This window comes from Mobula hypostoma, chromosome 2, assembly GCF_963921235.1.
Source record: "Mobula hypostoma chromosome 2, sMobHyp1.1, whole genome shotgun sequence".
NCBI classification, from domain to species: domain Eukaryota; kingdom Metazoa; phylum Chordata; class Chondrichthyes; order Myliobatiformes; family Myliobatidae; genus Mobula; species Mobula hypostoma.
This window is the reverse complement of record NC_086098.1, coordinates 210097751-210118359: the sequence shown is the minus strand read 5'-3', so window position 1 is coordinate 210118359 and position 20609 is coordinate 210097751. Positions and strand designations below refer to the sequence as shown.

The window sequence follows — 20609 nt, the reverse complement described above, 5'->3', positions numbered from 1 at the left end:
TTCCTTAAGGGGTGTCCTTTCCTGACTTACCTGTTAGGATTCTTTTGAGGAAATAACAGGCAAAATAGACAAGGGAGAATCGATGGATGTTGCTTACTTGGATTTTCAGAAGACCTTTGACAAAGTGTCACACATGAGGCTACTTAATAAGGTAAGAGCCCATTGTATTCCAAGAAAGATACCATCATGGGCAGAAGATTGGTTGACTGGCAGGAAACAAAGATTGGAAATAAAGGGAGTCTTAATTGGCTACTGCTCTGGCTAGTGGTGTTCCACAGGGATGACTACTTTTCTCATTGCATCAGTGATTTGGAGGACGGAATTTATGGCTTTGTGGCCAAATGCAGATGATATAAAATTAGGTGGAGGGGCATTTGGTGTTAAGGATGCAGGAAGTCTGCAGAAGGACTGACACTAGGAGGATGGGAAAAGAAGTGGCAGATGAATACAGTGTAGGGAAGAAGGAATAAAGGCATATACTAAATAGGGAGCGAATTCAGAAATCAGAGATGCAAGGGACTTCAGAATCTGACTGCAGGTTTCCATAAAGATTAATTTACAAGGTGAGTCGGTGGTACAGAAGGCAAATGCAATGTTTTAGCATTCATTTTGAGAGGACTGGAATGTAAAAGCAAGGATGCAGTGCCAAGGCTTTATAAAGCATTTGTCAGTTACAGTATTATGAATGGTTTTGGGCCCTTATCTAAGAAAGCATGTGCTGGTATTGGAGAAGTTCATGAGAATGAAAGGGTTTATATAATAGTGTTTGATGGCCCTGGGCCTGTACTCGCTAGTGTTTAGAAGGGGGGGGGTGATCTCACTGAAACCTATTGAATATTGAAAGGCCTAGATAGAGTGGATGTTTCCAATATTGGGAACAGCTTCAGAATTGAAGGATAACCCTTTAAAATAGAGATGAGGATTAATTTATTTAGCCAGAGGGTGGTGAATTTGTGGAATTCATTGCTGCAGACGGCTGTGGAGGCCAAATAATTGGGAATATTTAAAGTGTAAGTTCATATGTTCCTGATTAGTAAGGCCATCAAAGATTATGTGGAGAATGGCATTGCAATAGAAAATAAATCAGCCATTATTGAATAGCAGAGATGACTTGATGGGTCAAATGGGATTTTATCACTATATTGAGCGATTTCTCTGTATTTTCTAATTTATGGACATCTATTTAAATGGAATCTATTCATTACCCGGGACTCGCTGCGAGGAGGAGGAGGATTAATGGTCCAGTTAATTTATAGTGAAAATATGTGTGTGTAATTATTGATTTTTCATCTGAGTTTGTCCCTATTCTAATCACTTTTTGGCAAGTGAGATTCTGCTTTGGGGGTAAAATTGAAGATGATTTTTTAAACTGCTAACTGATAAAAAGAATTCTGAAAGAAGGGAGGTGGATCTATAACTTCAAAATTATTGAGGTAACATACAAAACAGGAAATTGTACTGCAGGAATTATTAATTTCTGAGATCATCCTGGGTTACAAGCATCTGCCCTGTGGATAACAATACATATGAATGAATGCACATAATGTAAAATTAATTTCAAAAAACTCATATGTGTTTTCATTCTTTCCTAAGAATGTAGAATGAGCTCATCTCTTTTAGCTAATGTCCATTTTGAGCTTTTCAATACAATACTGTGGCAGTGTGGTTACCATATTGAGTAACTTTGTGACTTAGTCTGTCATTAGGTAGGGCCACACCTAGAATGTAGACTGGTGGTGCACAACTTTCGCAGGAGAGACCACCTTGACAATAAAAATCGCATCTGAAACTTGGATGATGTTTCAATTTAACCATACATAGCCAGAAACTGATAATGTTTAGATAACAGAATTTTTGTTCATTAACAGATTTAGTTTTTGGCCAAATGGCTACTGAATAGACCAATAATGGTTTCATTTTGTTAAAGAAAAATACTGCTAATTGGGACATATTTTGTGTAGCTTCCTAAAATCAGTTTTGATCTACATCAGCTATAAGACTTCATGGCCAAGAAACTAATCACAAGGAATTGGCATACCACAGGTTAAAACTACATAATGTGTTGATCAATTTTGCTTGTGTTTCTGTGTTACTGCTAGATATAAATGAGGTATGAACATTTCAGTGCAACTATTTTGTACATTTTAATGTTAGTTTTGGTGTTCAGCTGAAGCACATAATACCTAGCCTCAAAATGAGTGCTATACAAAAGTCAAAACACATCCCCTAATCTCACAGGCAGATCATATCAAGACCACCAAACAAGCCTGAGTAAATGCCTGAAAAAATGTAGAAACACGTTGGTACAGTGGCATGCAAAAGTTTGGGCACCCCGGTCAAAATTTCTGTTACTGTGAATAGCTAAACAAGTAAAAGATGACCTGATTTCCAAAAGGCATAACGTTAAAGATGACACATTTCTTTAATACTTTAAACAAGATTACTTTTTTATTTCCATCTTTTACAGTTTCAAAATAACAAAAAAGGAAAAGGGCCTGATGCAAAAGTTTGGGCACCCTGCATGGTCAGTACTTAGTAGCACCCCCACTTGGCAAGTATCACAGCTTGTAAGTGCTTTCTGTAGCCAGCTAAGAGTCTTACAATTCTTGTTAGGGGGATTTTTGCCCATTCTTCCTTGCAAAAGGCTTCTAGTTCTGTGAGGTTCTTGGGCTGTCTTGCATGCACTGCTCTTTTGAGGTCTATCCACAGATTTTCGATGATGTTTAAGTCGGGGGACTGTGAGGGCCATGGCAAAACCTTCAGCTTGCGCCTCTTGAGGTAGTCCATTGTGGATTTTGAGGTGTGTTTAGGATCATTATCCTGTTGTAGAAGCCATCCTCTTTTCATCATCAGCTTTTTTTTACAGATGGTGTGATGTTTGCTTCCAGAATTTGCTGGTATTTAATTGAATTCATTCTTCCCTCTACCAGTAAATGTTCCCCGTGCCACTGGCTGCAACACAAGCCCAAAGCATGATCGATCCACCCCTGTGCTTAACAGTTGGGGAGGTGTTCTTTTCATGAAATTCTGCACTTTTTTTTTCTCCAAACATACCGTTGCTCATTGCAGCTAAAAAGTTCTATTTTTAACTTCATCAGTCCACAGGACTTGTTTCCAAAATGCATCGGGCTTGTTTAGATGTTCCTTTGCAAACTTCTGATGCTGAATTTTGTGGTGAGGACGCAGGAAGGGTTTTCTTCTGATGACTCTGCCATGAAGGTCATATTTGTGCGGGTGTCGCTGCACAGTAGAACAGTGCACCACCATTCCAGAGTCCGCTAAATCTTCCTGAAGGTCTTTTGCAGTCAGATGGGGGTTTTGATTTGCCTTTCTAGCAATCCCATGAGCAGTTCTCTTGGAAAGTTTTCTTGGTCTTCCAGACCTCAACTTGACCTCCACCGTTCCTGTTAACTGCCATTTCCTAATTACATTACGAACTGAGGAAATGCCTACCTGAAAATGCTTTGCTATCTCCTTATAGCCTTCTCCTGCTTTGTGGGTGTCATTTATTTTAATTTTCAGAGTGCTAGGCAGCTGTTTAGAGGACCCCATGGCTGCTGATTGTTGGGACAGGGTTTGAGGAGTCAGGGTATTTATAAAGCTTTGACATTTGCATCATCTGGCCTTTCCTGATGATGACTGTGAACAAGCCATAGCCCTAACAAGCTAATTAAGGTCCGAGACCTTGGTAAAAGTTATTTGAGAGCTCAAAGCTCTTGGGATGCCCAAACTTTTGCATGGTGTTCCCTTCCTTTTTCTCACTCTAAGATTGTACAAAACAAAAATAATACACTAATCTTGCTTAAAATGTTGAAAAGAATGTTTCATCTTTAACTTTATGACTTCTGGAGATCAGTTCATCTCTACTCACTTAACTATTCACAGTAACAGAAATTTTGACCGGGGTGCCCAAACTTTTGCATGCCATTGTATGTTTATCACAGGAGAAATTCATATTTTAAAAAAACTGGGGAAAGACTAATAATATAAAAACTGGTGAGGACTATAGCATGTAATTTCCAAGGAGGTGTCAAAAGGCATGTGGCCTCTTTGAATTCTTGCATTTTTGAAAACAAAATGTTCATTCTAGGGATATGTGCATAAGTCACTTATTAAAAAAAATAGATTCCCAGGTTTTATTTGAGTTTGCAATGCATTAGTGAGCAATAATGCATTACATGTGTTGTGTCTTGATAAAGGCAGTGTATTCCAATTCTTTGGTATAGTATGAGCCGAAGTTGGCCTTGCATGGTTATTCCCTGTCACGTGCTGTTTGCACTAGAACTGCATTCTGTGAACTGGTTAAAAATCCTGTGGAGTTCCTCTGTGCCCTCCCCACTCACCCATTGCCTGAGAGGATTATGCCATTCTTCTTTCTTAGCATGCACTAATTCCATTCTGAAAGAATTCTGGTTATATTGTGTTGTGAGTTCTAAGGGCTAATTCTTGAAGTTGACTGTGTGGAAAACTATTACGTGAGATATTCAACTTGGACATTTCTTTTGCTTGTGTAAGTACTTGGAAGTGCTTTGGGATTGGTGGTGTTGCATTTTTTTAGGGCTTTTGGGTGCATTTAAAGGGATTGTTAATGGCTGAAGAAAAAAAATGCATTCATTTCTATCCACATTTCAGCAATAATTCTAATGTGCATTAATTTATCTCCTAACCCTGCCTTCAACTTTTTTTTTGAACACTGGAATCTGGAATATTTGGCCATAAACCATATCGAAATGAGGCTGAACTTACCAAGTAACTTTCTTTTTATGCGGTATTTTACATCCTAACCTGCATATCTTTATTAGTTTTACAAGTTGAGAGATTTTTGTTTGATTCAGCAAACTTAAAAATGGATTGACAAGGTTAGCAGCCACTAAACATGTGCTGGCCTATTGCTAGAGCTTGTAAAATCACAGGAGACCATCCAGTCCATTGATTCTGTGCTGACTTGAATGATATACTTATTCCCGTTCATTTGCTCTTTTCCAATATTCACTGTACATCATGTTCTCTACAGTGCCATTTCAATTCCCCTTTGAAAGTCTTGACAGCTTCCATCATCTTTCTAAGATTTTACTGCAAATCTATTTTGTTTTCTATTAAGCAAAACTCTGTATACCTCACATCCTTAGCTATAAATTTAAGACTTTTTTGTTGAAATAATCACTTGAGGGACAGTTTTCTTCCGTAAGATTCAGTCAGTCTGCTTAAACAATTTTCCTAGCATTTCCAACATGTCTATAAATGTTGTGGTTGCTGGATTATGATTGGCTGGCAAGATGTGCTGTGCCCTCTGTATGTGATTGTTAGAAACTTAAATGTGTAGTTGCATTTTGTTAGCTTTGAGCATTTAAAATTCAACGCTCATGTAGAAAGCAGCTGAGCTGATGAATGGAACTTGGTCAATCTGGTGCTTTTTGGCATGTTGAATTTGGATAAAGCTGGAAAGAAGCATTAGACAATAGGTGCAGAAGTAGACCATTCGGCCCTTCGAGCCTGCACCGCCATTCTGAGATTATGGCTGATCATCTACTATCAATACCCAGTTCCTGCCTTGTCCCCATAACCCTTGATTCCCCTATCCATAAGATACCTATCTAGCTCCTTCTTGAAAGCATCCAGAGAATTGGCCTCCACTGCCTTCTGAGGCAGCGTGTTCCACACCTCCACAACTCTCTGGGAGAAGAAGTTCCTCCTCAACTCTGTCCTAAATGACCTACCCCTTATTCTTAAACCATACCCTCTGGTACTGGACTCTCCCAGCATCTGGAACATATTTCCTGCCTCTATCTTGTCCAATCCCTTAATAATCTTATATGTCTCAATCAGATCCCCCCTCAATCTCCTTAATTCCAGCGTATACAAGCCCAGTCTCTCTAACCTCTCTGCGTAGAACAGTCCGGACATCCCAGGAATTAACCTAGTGAACCTATGCTGCACCTCCTCCACAGCCAGGATGTCCTTCCTTAACCCTGGAGACCAAAACTGCACACAATACTCCAGGTGTGGTCTCACCAGGGCCCTGTACAAATGCAAAAGGATTTTCTTGCTCTTGTACTCAATTCCCTTTGTAATAAAGGCCAACATTCCATTAGCCTTCTTCACTGCCTGCTGCACTTGTTCATTCACCTTCAGAGACTGATGAACAAGTACTCCTAGATCTCTTTGTATTTCTCCCTTACCTAACTCCACACCATTCAGAAAAAATCTGCCTTCCTGTTCTTGCTCCCAAAGTGAATAACCTCACACTTATTCACATTAAACGCCATCTGCCAAGTTTCTGCCCACTCACCCAGCCTATCCAAGTCACGTTGAATTCTCCTAACATCCTCATCACATGTCACACTGCCACCCAGCTTAGTATCATCAGCAAACTTGCTGATGTTATTCACAATGCCTTTAAAATCATTGACGTAAATCGTAAACAGCTGTGGCCCCAATACCGAGCCCTGTGGCACCCCACTAGTCACCACCTGCCATTTCGAGAAACACCCATTCACTGCTACCCTTTGCTTTCTATCTGCCAACCAGTTTTCTATCCATGTCAATATCCTCGCCCCCAATGCCATGAGCTCTGATTTTACTCACCAATCTCCTATGTGGTACCTTATCAAATGCCTTCTGAAAGTCAAGGTACACCACATCCACTGGATCTCCCGCGTCTATCTTCCTGGTTACATCCTCGAAAAATTCCAATAGATTAGACAAGCATGATTTGCCCTTGGTAAATCCATGCTGGCTCGGCCCAATCCTATCACTGCTATCAAGATATGCCGCTATTTCGTCTTTAATAATGGACTCTAGCATCTTCCCCACTACTGATGTTAGGCTAACAGGGTGATAGTTCTCTGTTTTCTCCCTCCCTCCTTTCTTAAAAAGTGGGATAACGTTAGCCATTCGCCAATCCTCAGGAACTGATCCTGAATCTAAGGAACATTGGAAAATGGTCACCAATGCATCTGCAATTTCCAGAGCCACCTCCTTTACTACCCTAGGATGCAGACCACCTGGACCTGGGATTTGTTAGCCTTCAGTTCCATCAGTCTACTCATCGCCATTTCCTTCCTAATGTCAATCTATTTCAGTTCCTCTGTTACCCTATGTCCTTGGCCCATCCATATATCTGGGAGATTGCTTGTGTCTTCCCAAGTGAAGACAAATCCAAAATACTTACTAAATTCGTCTGCCATTTCTCTGTTTCCCATAACAATTTCTCCCAATTCATTCTTCAAGGGCCCAACATTGTTCTTAACTATCTTCCTTCTCTTCACATACCTAAAAAAAAACTTTTGCTATCCTCCTTTATATTCCTAGCTAGTTTGCGTTCATACCTCATTTTTTCTCCCCGTATTGCCTTTTTAGTTAAGTTCTGTTGCTCCTTAAAGATTTCCCAATCATCCGTCTTCCCACTCACCTTAGCTCTGTTATACTTCTTTTTTAATGCTATGCTATGTCTGACTTCCTTTGTCAACCACTGTGGCCACTTTCCCCCCTTTGAATCCTTCCTTCTCCAGGGGATGAACTGATTTTGCACCTTGTGCATTATTCCCAAGAATACCTGCCATTGCTGTTCCACTGTCTTTTCTGCTAGGATATCCGACCAGTCAACTTTGGCCAACTCCTCCCTCATGGCTCCATAGTCTCTTTTGTTCAACTGCAATACTGACACTTCTGATCTGCCCTTATCCCTCTCAACTTGCAGATAAAAACTTATCATATTATGGTCACTACCTCCTAATGGCTCCTTTACTTCAAGATCACTTATCAAATCCTGTTCATTGCACAACACTAAATCCAAAATAGCCTTATCCCTGGTCGGCCCTTGTACAAGCTGCTCCAAAAATGCATCCCGTAGGCACTGTACAAACTCCCTATCCTGGGGTCCAGTACCAACCTGATTTTCCCAGTTCACCTGTATGTTGAAATCCCCCATAACTACTGCGACATTTCCTTTGCCACATGCCATTGTTAACTCCCTATTCAACTTGCACCCAATATCCATGCTACTATTTGGGGGCCTGTAGCTAACACCTATTAGGGTCTTTTTGCCCTTACTGTTCCTCAGTTCTATCCACACTGACTCTACTTCTCCTGATTGTATGTCCCCCCTTGCAAGGGACTGAATCTCATTCCTCACCAACAGGGCCACCCCACCCCCTCTGCCCACCTTTCTGTCCCTTCAATAGCACGTATACCCTTGTACATTCAATTCCCATGTCTGAGCCCCTTGCAGCCATGTCTCCGTTATCCCATCAACATCATAGTTACCCATTCGCACCTGAGCTTCAAGCTCATCCGCCTTATTTCTGACACTTAGTGCATTCAGATATAGAATTTTTAACCCATTTCTCCTCTCTTTGTTTAAATCGCTGCCTATTGTGCATAACCCAACTCCCCAAACTCTCACCGGGCTATACGCCCCTTGAATTTTGTTGTCCTTATTAAATTTACTTACTCTTTCTGCACACTTAACTCCATGCTCCGTCAGACCATCCCTCTGCACATGTATCCTCCTTATTACTCGTTCCGCCTCACCTTTCTCTACTTCACACTTAATATTCCGGAACCGTGTAGTCCTCACCTGTCCTTTATACTTCATCTCGCTATCCTCTCTCACATTCTGGATCCCTGCCCCCTGCAAATTTAGTTTAAACCCCCCCTAGCAGCACTAGCAAACTTTCCTGCAAGAATGTTAGTACCCCTCCAGTTCAGGTGTAAACCATCCCGTCGGAACAGATCCCACCTTCCCTGGAACAAAGCCCAATTATCTAAAAACTTGAAGGCCTCCTTCCTGCACCATCCTCTCAGCCACGTATTGATCTGTATAATCCTTCTGTTCCTCGCCTCATTCGCACGTGGCACAGGGAGCAATCCTGAGATTCTTACCCTGGAGGTCCTACCCTTCAGCTTGGCACCTAACTCCCTGAACTCACTACGCAGGACCCCCTCGCTCTTCCTACCCACGTCGTTGGTCCCTACATGGACCACAACATCTGGATTCTTGCCCTCCCTCTTGAGAATAACCTGCACCCCATCTGAGATGTCCCGGACTCCGGCACCAGGGAGGCAACATACCATCCGAGACTCCCGATCTCCCCCACAAAATCTCCTATCTGCCCCCCTGACTATAGAATCCCCTATCACTACCGCTGTCCTCTCTTCCCTCCTCCCCTTCTGAGTCGAGGGTCCAACCTCAGTGCCAGAGACAGGACCACTGCAACTTGTTCCTGGTAGGTCATCCCCACCAACAGTATCCAAAACGGTATACTTATTGTTGATGGGAATGGCCACAGGGGTGCTCTGCACTCTCTGCCTGCTCCCCCTCCATCTCCTGACAGTCACCCAGTTGCCTATCTCCAATCTTTGCGGTGTGACTACCTCCCGATAACTCTTATCTATCTCTGTCTCTGCCTCCCGAATGATCCATAGTTCATCCAGCTCCAGCTCCAATTCCCTAACTCGCTCTGATTGGAGCTGCAGCTGGATGCACCTTCTGCAGGTGTGGTCATCGGGGACAACTGCGTTGATCCTGACCTCCCACATACTGCATACGGAGCACACCACTGCTCTGACTATCTCCCCCATTACTTGATACCAAATTAATCAGAATAAATGAAAAAGTACCTACCGACCTTACCTTTTTCCCTCAGCAAGCACGTACTCAGGCTCACTGATTACCTCTCACCGAAGACCTCCTACGCCGAAGCCCACTGAGCCAAAGCCCAGCACTCTGCTCCCGCGCACTCCACTGCCCGCACCTGAAAGTGGGCCTCTTTTTAAACGCCGCGCTCGCCGCTGTTGTCACCCGCGCCTTCGCAGTGGGCGTTATGCTGGTTGGATGAAACCAACAGGTAAGATCTTGAATTGCAGTGTCGTTAATCCACTGTACATATATGGCAATGTTTTGTGGGCAGCCGGCATAACTACAATTTCTACTGAATGCACTTTTTACGGACTACGATGGTTGCAATCTGCAACCTGTAGTTTCCCTTTAGGGGTGTGCTTCCAAATCATCTGCTCTTGTGGTATCCTGAAAGATTCGGCAAACTGGACTCTTGAAAATACAGATATGTTGGCCATTGCTGGAGCGGGTTTCATTCCTGATTGTAGCAGTGGAACCTGGACTTGAGAGCAAAAAATGAACTGGTCAGTTGATTTAAGAGCTGAGCCAGATTTTTAAAAAATCAAGGGCAGAGGACAACCAGTGTTTAACTCCTTAATCTGTGTCAGCCAGGATCTCTCACCTGAACCCATCGTGTCCCCTCACTACTACCATCAGGTGAGAGGTGCAAGAGCCTTGACTAGCCACACTCACCTCTGTGCTGAACTGGTTTCGTGGCTGTGCGCTCACTTTCCAGGACTCTGGTACGGTTTGTGTTTTTTTACTTTTTTTATTTTTTCCGCACTTTAGATGTTTAATGGTCTTTGTTGTGGGGTTTTTGTGAGTCATATTATGTTTTGTGGCTGCCTGCAAGAAGAGAAATCTCAAGGTTGTATATGGTATTGTATAGATACTTTGATAGTAAATGTACTTTGAAATTTAATTATCAGAGATCTGGTTTGTTCACCATATGTACTTGATACATCACTGTTCTTTTAGGAAAGTTGATGTGAACAGTAAAATAGACAGAAATCTCTTGGTGCTTGTGATCAGTTTCTAATTCAGGGGCTTATTTCCATGATTTTCCTGTGGAGGAAGCCATTTATAATTGAGCACCCAGATGAAATGCAGGCAGTCATGGAGAGAACGTAAAACTTCTTACAGGCAGCAGTGGGTATTGTAAAGCAATTGCTAACCACTATGCTACCATGCCACCCCGTGAATATTAAAATCATTTTGAGTGTGAAAATGAAGATTTGGAAGGTGCAGTCGTTGAAAGCATTATATGAAAGTCCATTATCTACACTAGGGGTCTCTGCAGATCTTGTTCACTTAGTCAATCAGAAGAACACACACTGGATATATTCTTCTGTCAATAGCTATTAGGAACCAAAACGCCATTTTATATTATTATAGTAGTAGTGGTAATGTTCTAATTTATTCTGTCTTCCATTGAAAGACATAATTTGTTACTCAGTTAAATGGTAGTTTTTTTTATATATAACTAACTATTCCCATGAAACTTTGGCTAATTTGGGCAACTGCTTAACTGCTACAAATCTCCAGATTGCTGCCTGATGTAGTAATGTAGCAATGCAAATTATCACATTTTCAATCATGCTTTTCTGTCAGGTGGTAAAAGTGCAAAATCACATATCTTTATGTTTATACACATATAAGTGTGCAATTGGATTTTTTTATCTATAAATTATAATAGTGCAGCTGAATCTTTGAAACGTAGCTTATGTTTTAAATGTTTATTTGTGTTTCTGTTTAATTATTAGAGATGTATTTAAATTTTGGAAGTGCTTTTTCATTTATGTTATTTAAATGTTGAAGAATGAATAAAACTGCAATAGTGAAATCCTTTGTAAAGCCACTTACCATGTGCCTAATTTTAAAGTGAGATCAGTACACTCATCAAGTACAACTTGGTGAAATTAAGGTTTGTCACTATTATGAAGATATAGCGATATTCCTTAGTTTTATAAGAATGACTTGGTCTCCACAGATGCTGCTAGACCTCCTGAATTCCTCCAGCCCTTTGTATTTTTGTCACTCATATTGAGTTGTATTCTGAGGTGAAGTTTCTTGCAGTCCATAACCACTGTTGTACTCTTTATTTTAGAAATCTATTATAGTAACATGCAGTTTTGCAATTGGTGAAGGAATTTGTCTCAAATTATAGATAATTTCAAGAGGTTTTTTTTGCAGGGAGGGAAAGATGGTTCTTAACAACTTCAGAATTTGGTTTTGAACATTACACAGTACTGTTTGTCATTTTGAAAGTCTTTTGAGAATAACTGAAGTTTAAAATTCTCTGAATCTGGAACGTGCCTGCTTTTAGAATAAACTAAAGCGTGCTGGAAAATGTGATTTGATTTGCTTATAGAAGGTATTATTAGGGAAGGTTTACTAAGAAGAGGGTCAGTGGTGTGCTAATATAATGCTAAGGATCAGAAAGTCATCTGAATTTTACATGGAATGTTGTATGGGTAATGACCTATAATATGCTGAAATTTAGAGTGTGGTGCCTAAGTTAATGGGTAATTTGAGCAAGTGGTATGGGGAAGTTGGCATTCTTACCAAGGTGAAAGTAAGGCAGTATTGTCAATCACAACATTGCTGTAAGATTAAGAGATAATACGCTTAATGTCCAGTTAGTGAGTTGTTAATGCCACAGTTAGCAAGAGTAAAATTTTGTAGCAATGTCTGAAGCCGATTACTGTATAGTAGGAGCAATTTTATTTCTCATGAAAGCTGGATGATTGCTGTAGAAGAATCGAAAGTTTGTTTAAAAAATAGTAAAAGCTGAAACCGCTATTGTTGAAATAATAGCACAAGTCTCTAACATAGTTTTGACAAGTTAGAAGGGTGGAATGAAAAACTATCTGAAGATGTTAATTTTGCTCAAGTCTAGAAGTCAGATGAAGAAGCTTTTCCATAACCTCACGTTAAGCTTCATTTGAATGAGGAACCATTAGCAGTAGGTCAGCGTGGAAACTGGGTGGAGAATTAAGGTGACAGGAAATTTGAAACTTGGCGTCACTCTTGTTGACTTAAATGGGAGTCTTTTGCAAAATAGTGTACCTGTTTCTTGTTACCTTGACAGAGGAGGTCACATGATGGATATTGAAATGAGATCACTAAATTGGAAAAGTACAGTTAAATTACTTCACCTGGAAATAGTGGTTGGATCCTTGGAAGGTAGAAATGGAAGAGGATAAAGCATGCATTTTGCATCTTCTGTATTTGCTTGTGAAGGTGTTAGGAAAACAGCTGTATAGGGTTGGTGTTGCTGAGTGCCATCGAGTTGCCATCAACTCATGGTGACCCCATAGATAAGTGTAGTTGTCCATAGGGTTTTCGTGGCAAGATATGGAAGGCCTTTTTTCCACGTGGATGCTGCTGCTGCCCAGGTTGGGACCTAGCCAGATTCGAACTCAGGTCCATCTCTCCCAAAAACCAGTGCTGATGCCACTGTACCAAGTTTGTTACGCTACTCTGGGGTTGTGAAAAAATGGAGAGTGAAGAGATTTTCATAAGATATTCTGCTACATTTCAAAAACTGTTTGAACAGTGCTGATCTGCAGTATTGTTCTAAAAAGTGAAGCAGTTTGAACACACCTACTGAAGAAAATGAGTTCCAAGTAACATTGTTGATTTGTAGCTTGTAACATTGAAGCTTATAGAACTTTAGTTTTTAAAATGACCTGTGTAATTTTTCATGATTATTGAAATGAATATTGCAGAATTAAACAAGATTTGGGAATCTTTTGGATCTTTAGTTCTGATTGATGTATGACATTCCTCTTTTAGAAAATAATTTTGTTGTTGATTATTAGTAAATAGTGTTTGGTTTATCACAAACAAGAGAAAATCTGCAGATGCTGGAAATCTAAGCAACACACACAAAATGCTAGAGGAACTCAGCATTTTTCGTGAGTGTTTGGTTTATGATTTTAATGACATGGGACAGCGTTAAACCCAGAGCAGGTGTTCCCAACCTTTTTTATGCTATGGACTCATGCTATTATCCGGGTGGCTCGTGAATCCCAGGTCAGGAACCCCTAGTCTAGAGTATGTACACTATAAAAGCATTCTCATCAGTTCCTTGCTGCACTCTTGTTTCTTCTGACACCAGCACTAATTGAGGAAATTATTCCTCCCAGATCTGATGGAATGGTGTAATTCTACATGACAGTCAGTGCCAGCTTGATACTGCTTGTCATGTAATTGCAGTCTTGATGGCAAACCCAAGAAGGTGTGTGCTGCCAGTGAGATGTTGAGTTCTATCTCAGTGGCAGTGTAAATTGAACTGAAATCCAAAAAGGCTCAGGAAAAAACAATTTGGGTTGGCCAAACTGTAGATGATACTCAGAAAAGTATGTTTACAATGCTGCAATCTACAATCTGAATTGAGGCATAGATGAATTATTACCTTGTGACTGCAACTATTGTTGCTTATTAAAAGTCTATATTTAGGTTCACAATGAAGAAAGACATCACAGATAATGAATGGGTGCTTACTGAAATTCAAGCATGTTTTTAAAATCAGTAAGCAATTTTTAAATGTCTTGAATGTTATATCCTCAAGTTTAATTTTCCAGTTTATGAAGCTGCTTGGACATTTATATCACTTTTAAATGTGGCTTCTGGTACTGCACGTCTCGTTGAAGCTTGTGTATGTGATGTATTAGTTTTAATGTAGAGGGAGAAGCTTTGGCCTATTAAATATGCCAAATCTGATTTTACAGCATTTTATTTTTATATTGCTAAGCAATCCACTGAAGGCTCCTATGTATGGATATATTTTCCCTTATACACAAATTGTTTGCTAATCAAATTCTGGTACAGCATTTTATTCTAATTTCAACCTGCTCCTGCTTTTAATGAGATGGTGTTTATGACATGAACTAGTTTATAATGGAACAAGTTGTATGTAGAATCATACTTCAGTTTGCACCCTTAAATAGGTCTTCCATAACATTTTCATGCTTTGTTTTTTAAGAAAGTACTAACAATGTTTTAGTCAGGTAATAAGTAATTCATAAGTTGCAAGAGGTCTGCCTCTTTATGAATTGCACACAATAGCAACATATTAAAGTAATGCATAGGAATGATGGCGTAGTGCTTCAAAATATCAAATTTACTTTCAATTTGAGCCCAGATATATTAGGGGTTAAATGTCGGACAGTTGTGTTGGTTGAGCCATTGAGTTAAGGACAATTTTAATGGCTGAAACACTTAGAATTTATACCTAAAGCTCAGTTATTTAGACTACTTAACGAAAAATGTTGCTCAGTGGCTTGATACAGTTGAGGGTGACGGGAAAAGAAAAATTGTGCACTGAACTAATGTCTGTTAGAGGTTTTTTTAGTGATTTCCAGTATAGACTAGTTTAATTTATTTGAATTATATTGGTAGCTTCATTGGTTAATTGTCTTTCAACTAAAGTTGTAATAAATGCATAAGATGGAATCTTTGTTAGACACTATATGGGTCAAGAAGAATGCTTTCCCCATAATCTTGTGAACAGGGTATTGTGATCATTAGATTTTGAGTGTTGCTATATAACCGTTTGTTTAATCATATGTTGATGGTTAACATCTGATAATTGTACCTCACCTTCATCGAGCTCATATGCAAACTTGGCTCGTCATCTGGCTCAGCTAAAAGCCACTGAACTCAGCAGTGAGAAGGCCACTTTTCCTGACAATGAACATTTAGGTCAGTATGATTTGGGTTCAACCAAACAGGAATGTTGAGATGTTTTGATTAACAGAACCCCTATTTGAGCAATGCTGTGTAAATACTGCCTATACACAATTATCCGTCTGCAAGAAGTAACAGATTGTGCACCGCATACAATTATAAAGAAACTGTATTTGCTAATTTCAGCTTTATCAAACAGTTATTAAGAGGGAAAAAAAGAGTCCGTTACAATTAAACCAGTCTAAATATGCAGATCGTTGGAGCCCACATTGTCCAAAAGCTGGTTATGACCATTACTCAGGGCACTAAATCTGATCAATCACCGGTAGAATTTTTCATCTTGGGCTTCTTCATCTCGCAAAGTACTGTTGCAAGCACGTCTTCCCGTTGGATCGAATCCTATGGCCACCTCTCTCGATCTTCTGTCTCCCCAGCTCTCTCCAGAACTTTCTCCCAATTCCACCATCCTGATTGGCTGACACAAAGTTCATGAGTTGAACATCATAGCCTGTTATCTTTAGCTGAAACCCAGACATTCTAAAAGCAGGTTACATTGCTTTTACAGAAAGCTATTAAATGAAATGCCCTATAGGATTAGCAGTAAAAATCTTAATCGGGGAATTACATTCTCCTCCCACCAAAAATATTCATGTCCTCATGACTTTGATATTTATCAAATTTTACATAATTATGGAATGCTTAACTTAATTACAATTTTTTGTACAGTTGAGTCACTTCCATGAGTTATAAGGTCTTGAGAGGTTCAAAGTTCCTCGGTCAGAGAGTTTGGAATTCTATTCCAGTGCCACCTGTAAGGAGTTTATATGTTCTCCCCTTGATCCGTCTGGGTTTCTCAGGATATGATGGTTTCCTGCCACAGTCCAAAGATGTACGAGTTTGTAGCTTAATACCAATATACCATAGAGAGCATTCTGACAGGCTGCATCATTATCTGGTATGGTAGTGGTGGGCTACTGCACAGGATCAAAAGAAGCTACAGAAAGTTGTAAATCTAGTTAGCTCCATCGTGGATACTTGCCTCCGTAGTATCCAAGACATCTTTAAGAAGTGATACCTCAGAAAGGCAGCGTTCATTATTAAGAACTCCCATCGCCCATGATATACCCTCTTCTTGTTACCGTCAGGAAGGAAGGACAGAAGCCTAAAGGCACACACTTGCGATTCAGGAACTGTTTCTCTCCCTCTGCCATCCTAAGTGGACATTGAACCCATGAACACTAGCTCACTTCTATTATTTCTGTTTTGCACAATTTTTAATTTAACTATATGTATTTTTTTTACTGTAATTGATTTACTTATTTCTTTTCTATGTTATCATGTATTCCATTGTATTGTTACCACTAAGTTAACAAATTTCATGACATGTTGATGATATTAAAGCTGATTCTCTTGTTGTTTCTGAACTGGTTGTTTTAAATTGCCCTGTGTTTATGCTAGTGTTAGATAGGTGGGTTGCTGGGTGGTGGGCTTGTTGGGCTGGAAGGGCCTGTTCTGCACTGTATCTGTAAATAAAATAAAAAGAAACAAAAATGCAATCTCGTGGAATACACAGAAGCAGTATTTTCATTTTGTTTGAACATGGATCTATTCTGTTCCTGTAAGAATGTGTTATATGTAGAATTTGCAGCAACAAAAATTAGGGGCTGCCCAATTGTTGTTGATTAGTGTTTAACTGATATAAGATTATCTGCATAGATGTCCAAGTTTGTTGCTAGTTTAGACAATATCACTCCGCTTATCGAAATGTCTCAGCGTTACTTTGAGCTGCTGGTTAAAATTCTAGTCCCCACTGGGAGTTGTAGTGCATCCAAAAACATGCTAATAACCCTGATTGCTGCCCTGTGTGAGCAAAGTAGATCAAAAAGATCCCTTGCCTCATGTAACTCTGCCAAGTAGATTAGTCAGTTATTAATCGTCGTTCAGTTGGTGGCTAAGGCCTTGTGTCCTTGCTGAGATGCTAGCCAGCTGCATGTAATGTTGCCTTGAGTAGTGTGCCTCATTTGCTGATTTCTCCAGATAGAGGCAGTATTTCTCTACCAAATAGGAAAACCAAAACCTGAATATGTGAGTAGGTTTCCAGGCCCATCTCCAGTATCAAAATATCTGTTGTCTTAATCATATCCACACCGATTGTAGAAAAAACATTAAAGTGATTAGTTATTAGTTACTTTCTATGTTCGTGTGATGCTGTGTATCAATCACCCAAAGCCAGATCCTAAAGTGAAAAAAAATGGTTAAAAGGAACAGTCCTAGAGCCATGGTGTGAACTGGACACCTTCTCATTGCAATGGTGAAGCTTTAGCAAAGCAAGAGCTAGTCTTGGTTTGGTCCTGAATCTTACTATTGGATTAAATAAAACTCTTCTATAAAAGTACATGGATAAAATTTCAAGCACATTCCCAAGAAGCATTATTGAGTATAATTGACAAAATTTTAGAATTCCTTTATCTCCATCTGATAACCTTTGATGAATATATTTTCATCATGGCCTTGAGTAACTTTGGAGAATACATCCATTCCCTATTTTACATAATTTTTAAAATATCAGGTGTACAATCTTAACTACCTAATGAGTGCACCAAAAATGTTTATTGTGAAGCACCTCTTGTAACTGTACCAATTGGCCAATAACAATGTCTCAAATTAGTTCCATGTGCCCATTTTAATGATACGTTATGCATTTCATTCTTATACATTTTTGTACAGTGGATTAGTTTGTTTCTCAGTTTGTGCTTTTTTTTGTTTTAATAATCTAAAGTTGTGTTTTATTTTCTACAGAGATCCACTTCATCAATAAGCTGTTAAATCTGGGGACAAAAGTTCAGGTGAGATGTTTTATTTAACAAATTGGAGTATTAACTTAAACCTTTTGCTGATCCAGGTATATGACATTTAATAAAATATCCTCCACTTGAAGCATTAAGTACTACATCTACTGGTACTGTATTTAGGTAAGGGGATCAAAATTGTGCACAGTATTCCAGGTGTGGCCTTACTAACAGCTTTGTAATATTAGGCCTAAGTACCTTCAGATCCTTAACTACTTTTTAAACCTTTCTGCTAACTTGGTGATTCTGTTGTATGAAAAGATGTGCTCTTTTTTTAAAAAGAGTTCTCAAAATTAATTTCTCTAATTTTTTTTTAGTATTGTTAGTCAGTTATTCTGTTTCCTAATCAATTTAAGGTGCTCTCTTTTTTTATTGTGTATTTGATTTATGGGCCTCACCAGTGCTTAGGCTTCATGTAGCCTAAGAAACTAACATTTGATGCAATATTTTTGTGCTATGTTTCATTGCTTTGCTGATTAATCTCAAAAGATTTGAACATTGACTAGGCATCAGTACTGAACCTTCATTTTTAAATCTCAAAGCCTTATGAAAGGTTAAGTGGGACACACTTGCAAATAATTTAAGCGTGTATTGCTTCAATTTCTTTGTCCTTGAGGCTTGTATTTAGAATAAGGTTGCAAGTTGTTTGTAAGTGTGTTGAGGGAAATCCTAAAATGAATTGTAATTTTTTTAGAATGTGCAAATGTTACCAGGTTTTACTTCCCGTTATATTCTGTGACTTAACCAAACAGAAATAAGTAGTTAATATTTAAAAACGCAAACAACAGGAATTCTGCAGATGCTGGAAATTCAAGCAACACATAAAAGTTGCTGGTGAACGCAGCAGGCCAGGCAGCATCTCTAGGAAGAGGTGCAGTCGACGTTTCAGGCCGAGACCCTTCGTCAGGACGAAGGGTCAACTGCACCTCTTCCTAGAGATGCTGCCTGGCCTGCTGCGTTCACCAGCAACTTTTATGTGTGTTGCTTGAGTTAATATTTAAATGTGTGTTTGGCTAGAAATTTGTGTTCCTTTATAGATTTTTAGCTAAGTTAGTTGAAAGCACAGCATGATTAATTCTAGCCTTTAACTTTCATGATGCCCACAATTACTGATTTACCTTTAACTATTCCAGAAGCTAAAATTCTTTTTAAAAACTACATTGTGATTCTATTTAGTTTTATGATATGAGGTGTTCTTTTTTTATAAAGATAGCATTATCAAAAGGGCACATAAGGAGCATGAAGCAGGAAAAAGCTGTTTAGACCATGAAGTGCACTTCTATCAGGCAGAACTACAGAATATCCCTCTATCGTATATTTCTGCAACTTGAATCATAAGCAGCTGTTGTTTGATGCACTTGGTCCTTTCTGCATCACAGAACAATTGTGTGCAATTTTGCTTTCAATTCTGTGGTGAAAATACTGTGAGCCACCTTTGCAATGTATAAGAAAAACAGAACAGTGATAAGTTTCCTGCTTTTTTTCTTGACAGACACAGTGCCTCTGCTTAGAACTACATTCCAGCAGTGTAACTGAGATGAAAAAGTCATTGCAGGCATGGAGTTCTTTCAGTATTGTGTTTCACAACATATCAGAAGTTCCCAAAAATGTAAATTGCATTCATGCCATAGTGGTGTCATAGCTGGGTTCGTTTCCATTTAATTCCACCCTGTCAGAATTCATCAGTGTTGTTCAATTTTTTATTCCTGGCCTTTATTCAGCTGAGTTTGATCAGTGTGCAGGTGGAGTGAGCTGACAACTTATGAGATGATGTTAATTCTTTGAAATTTTGAAAATAGTTGGTGGAATGGGATTTTAAGAATTTAAAGAAATTATGCACAGCAGAGAAAGCAAATGAGGATAAACAAACATATTACCTTCATTCTTTTAAACGCAAACAACAGGAATTCTGCAGATGCTGGAAATTCAAACAACATACATCAAAGTTGCTGGTGAACGCAGCAGGCCAAGCAGCATCTATAGGAAGAGGCGCAGTCGACGTTTCAGGCCGAGACCCTTCGTCAGGACTAACTGAAGGAATAGTCCTGACGAAGGGTCTCGGCCTGAAACGTCGACTGCGCCTCTTCCTATAGATGCTGCTTGGCCTGCTGCGTTCACCAGCAACTTTGATGTATGTTACCTTCATTCTTTTGGTAGCTTACTTGGGTTTGCTTAATGATTAAGAATGTCCTGGGTAAGTCATATCATACTTAATGGTATCTGGAAAATACTCCCGTCAGGGTTTACTTCTGCTCTTTTTGGTTTGAACAGAAACTATGTACCAGCTTCCTGTTAACAACCTTGCAAATCTAAGAAAAGCTCGTAAAACGGTGAAAAAGATCCTTACAGATATTGGATTGGACTATTGTAAAGATCATATAGAGGTAAGTAAAAATTAATTTTTGGAAGGGGTGAACTGGATGGATTGAAATCTCATTGCATCTTGT

General features: G+C 39.4%; 2 protein-coding genes across 3 annotated transcripts in view; one reads left to right on the top strand and one right to left on the bottom strand.

Annotated features, from left to right (window-relative positions):
- adnpb (activity-dependent neuroprotector homeobox b) overlaps positions 1-20609 on the top strand; it is a 37960-nt gene that overhangs the window by 7131 nt on the left and 10220 nt on the right. Inside the window, exons 2-3 of the mRNA XM_063041465.1 lie at positions 18113-18159; positions 20434-20546. Of these exons, the coding sequence (XP_062897535.1) occupies positions 20439-20546 (108 nt within the window). The 5' untranslated portion in view covers positions 18113-18159; positions 20434-20438. The remainder of the gene's footprint in view (positions 1-18112; positions 18160-20433; positions 20547-20609) is intronic.
- LOC134342844 (uncharacterized) overlaps positions 10479-20609 on the bottom strand; it is a 71511-nt gene continuing 61380 nt past the window's right edge. For both annotated transcript variants that reach the window (XM_063041467.1, XM_063041468.1), the window contains exon 5: positions 10479-15788. In XM_063041467.1, the coding sequence (XP_062897537.1) occupies positions 15633-15788 (156 nt within the window). In that variant the 3' untranslated portion in view covers positions 10479-15632. The remainder of the gene's footprint in view (positions 15789-20609) is intronic.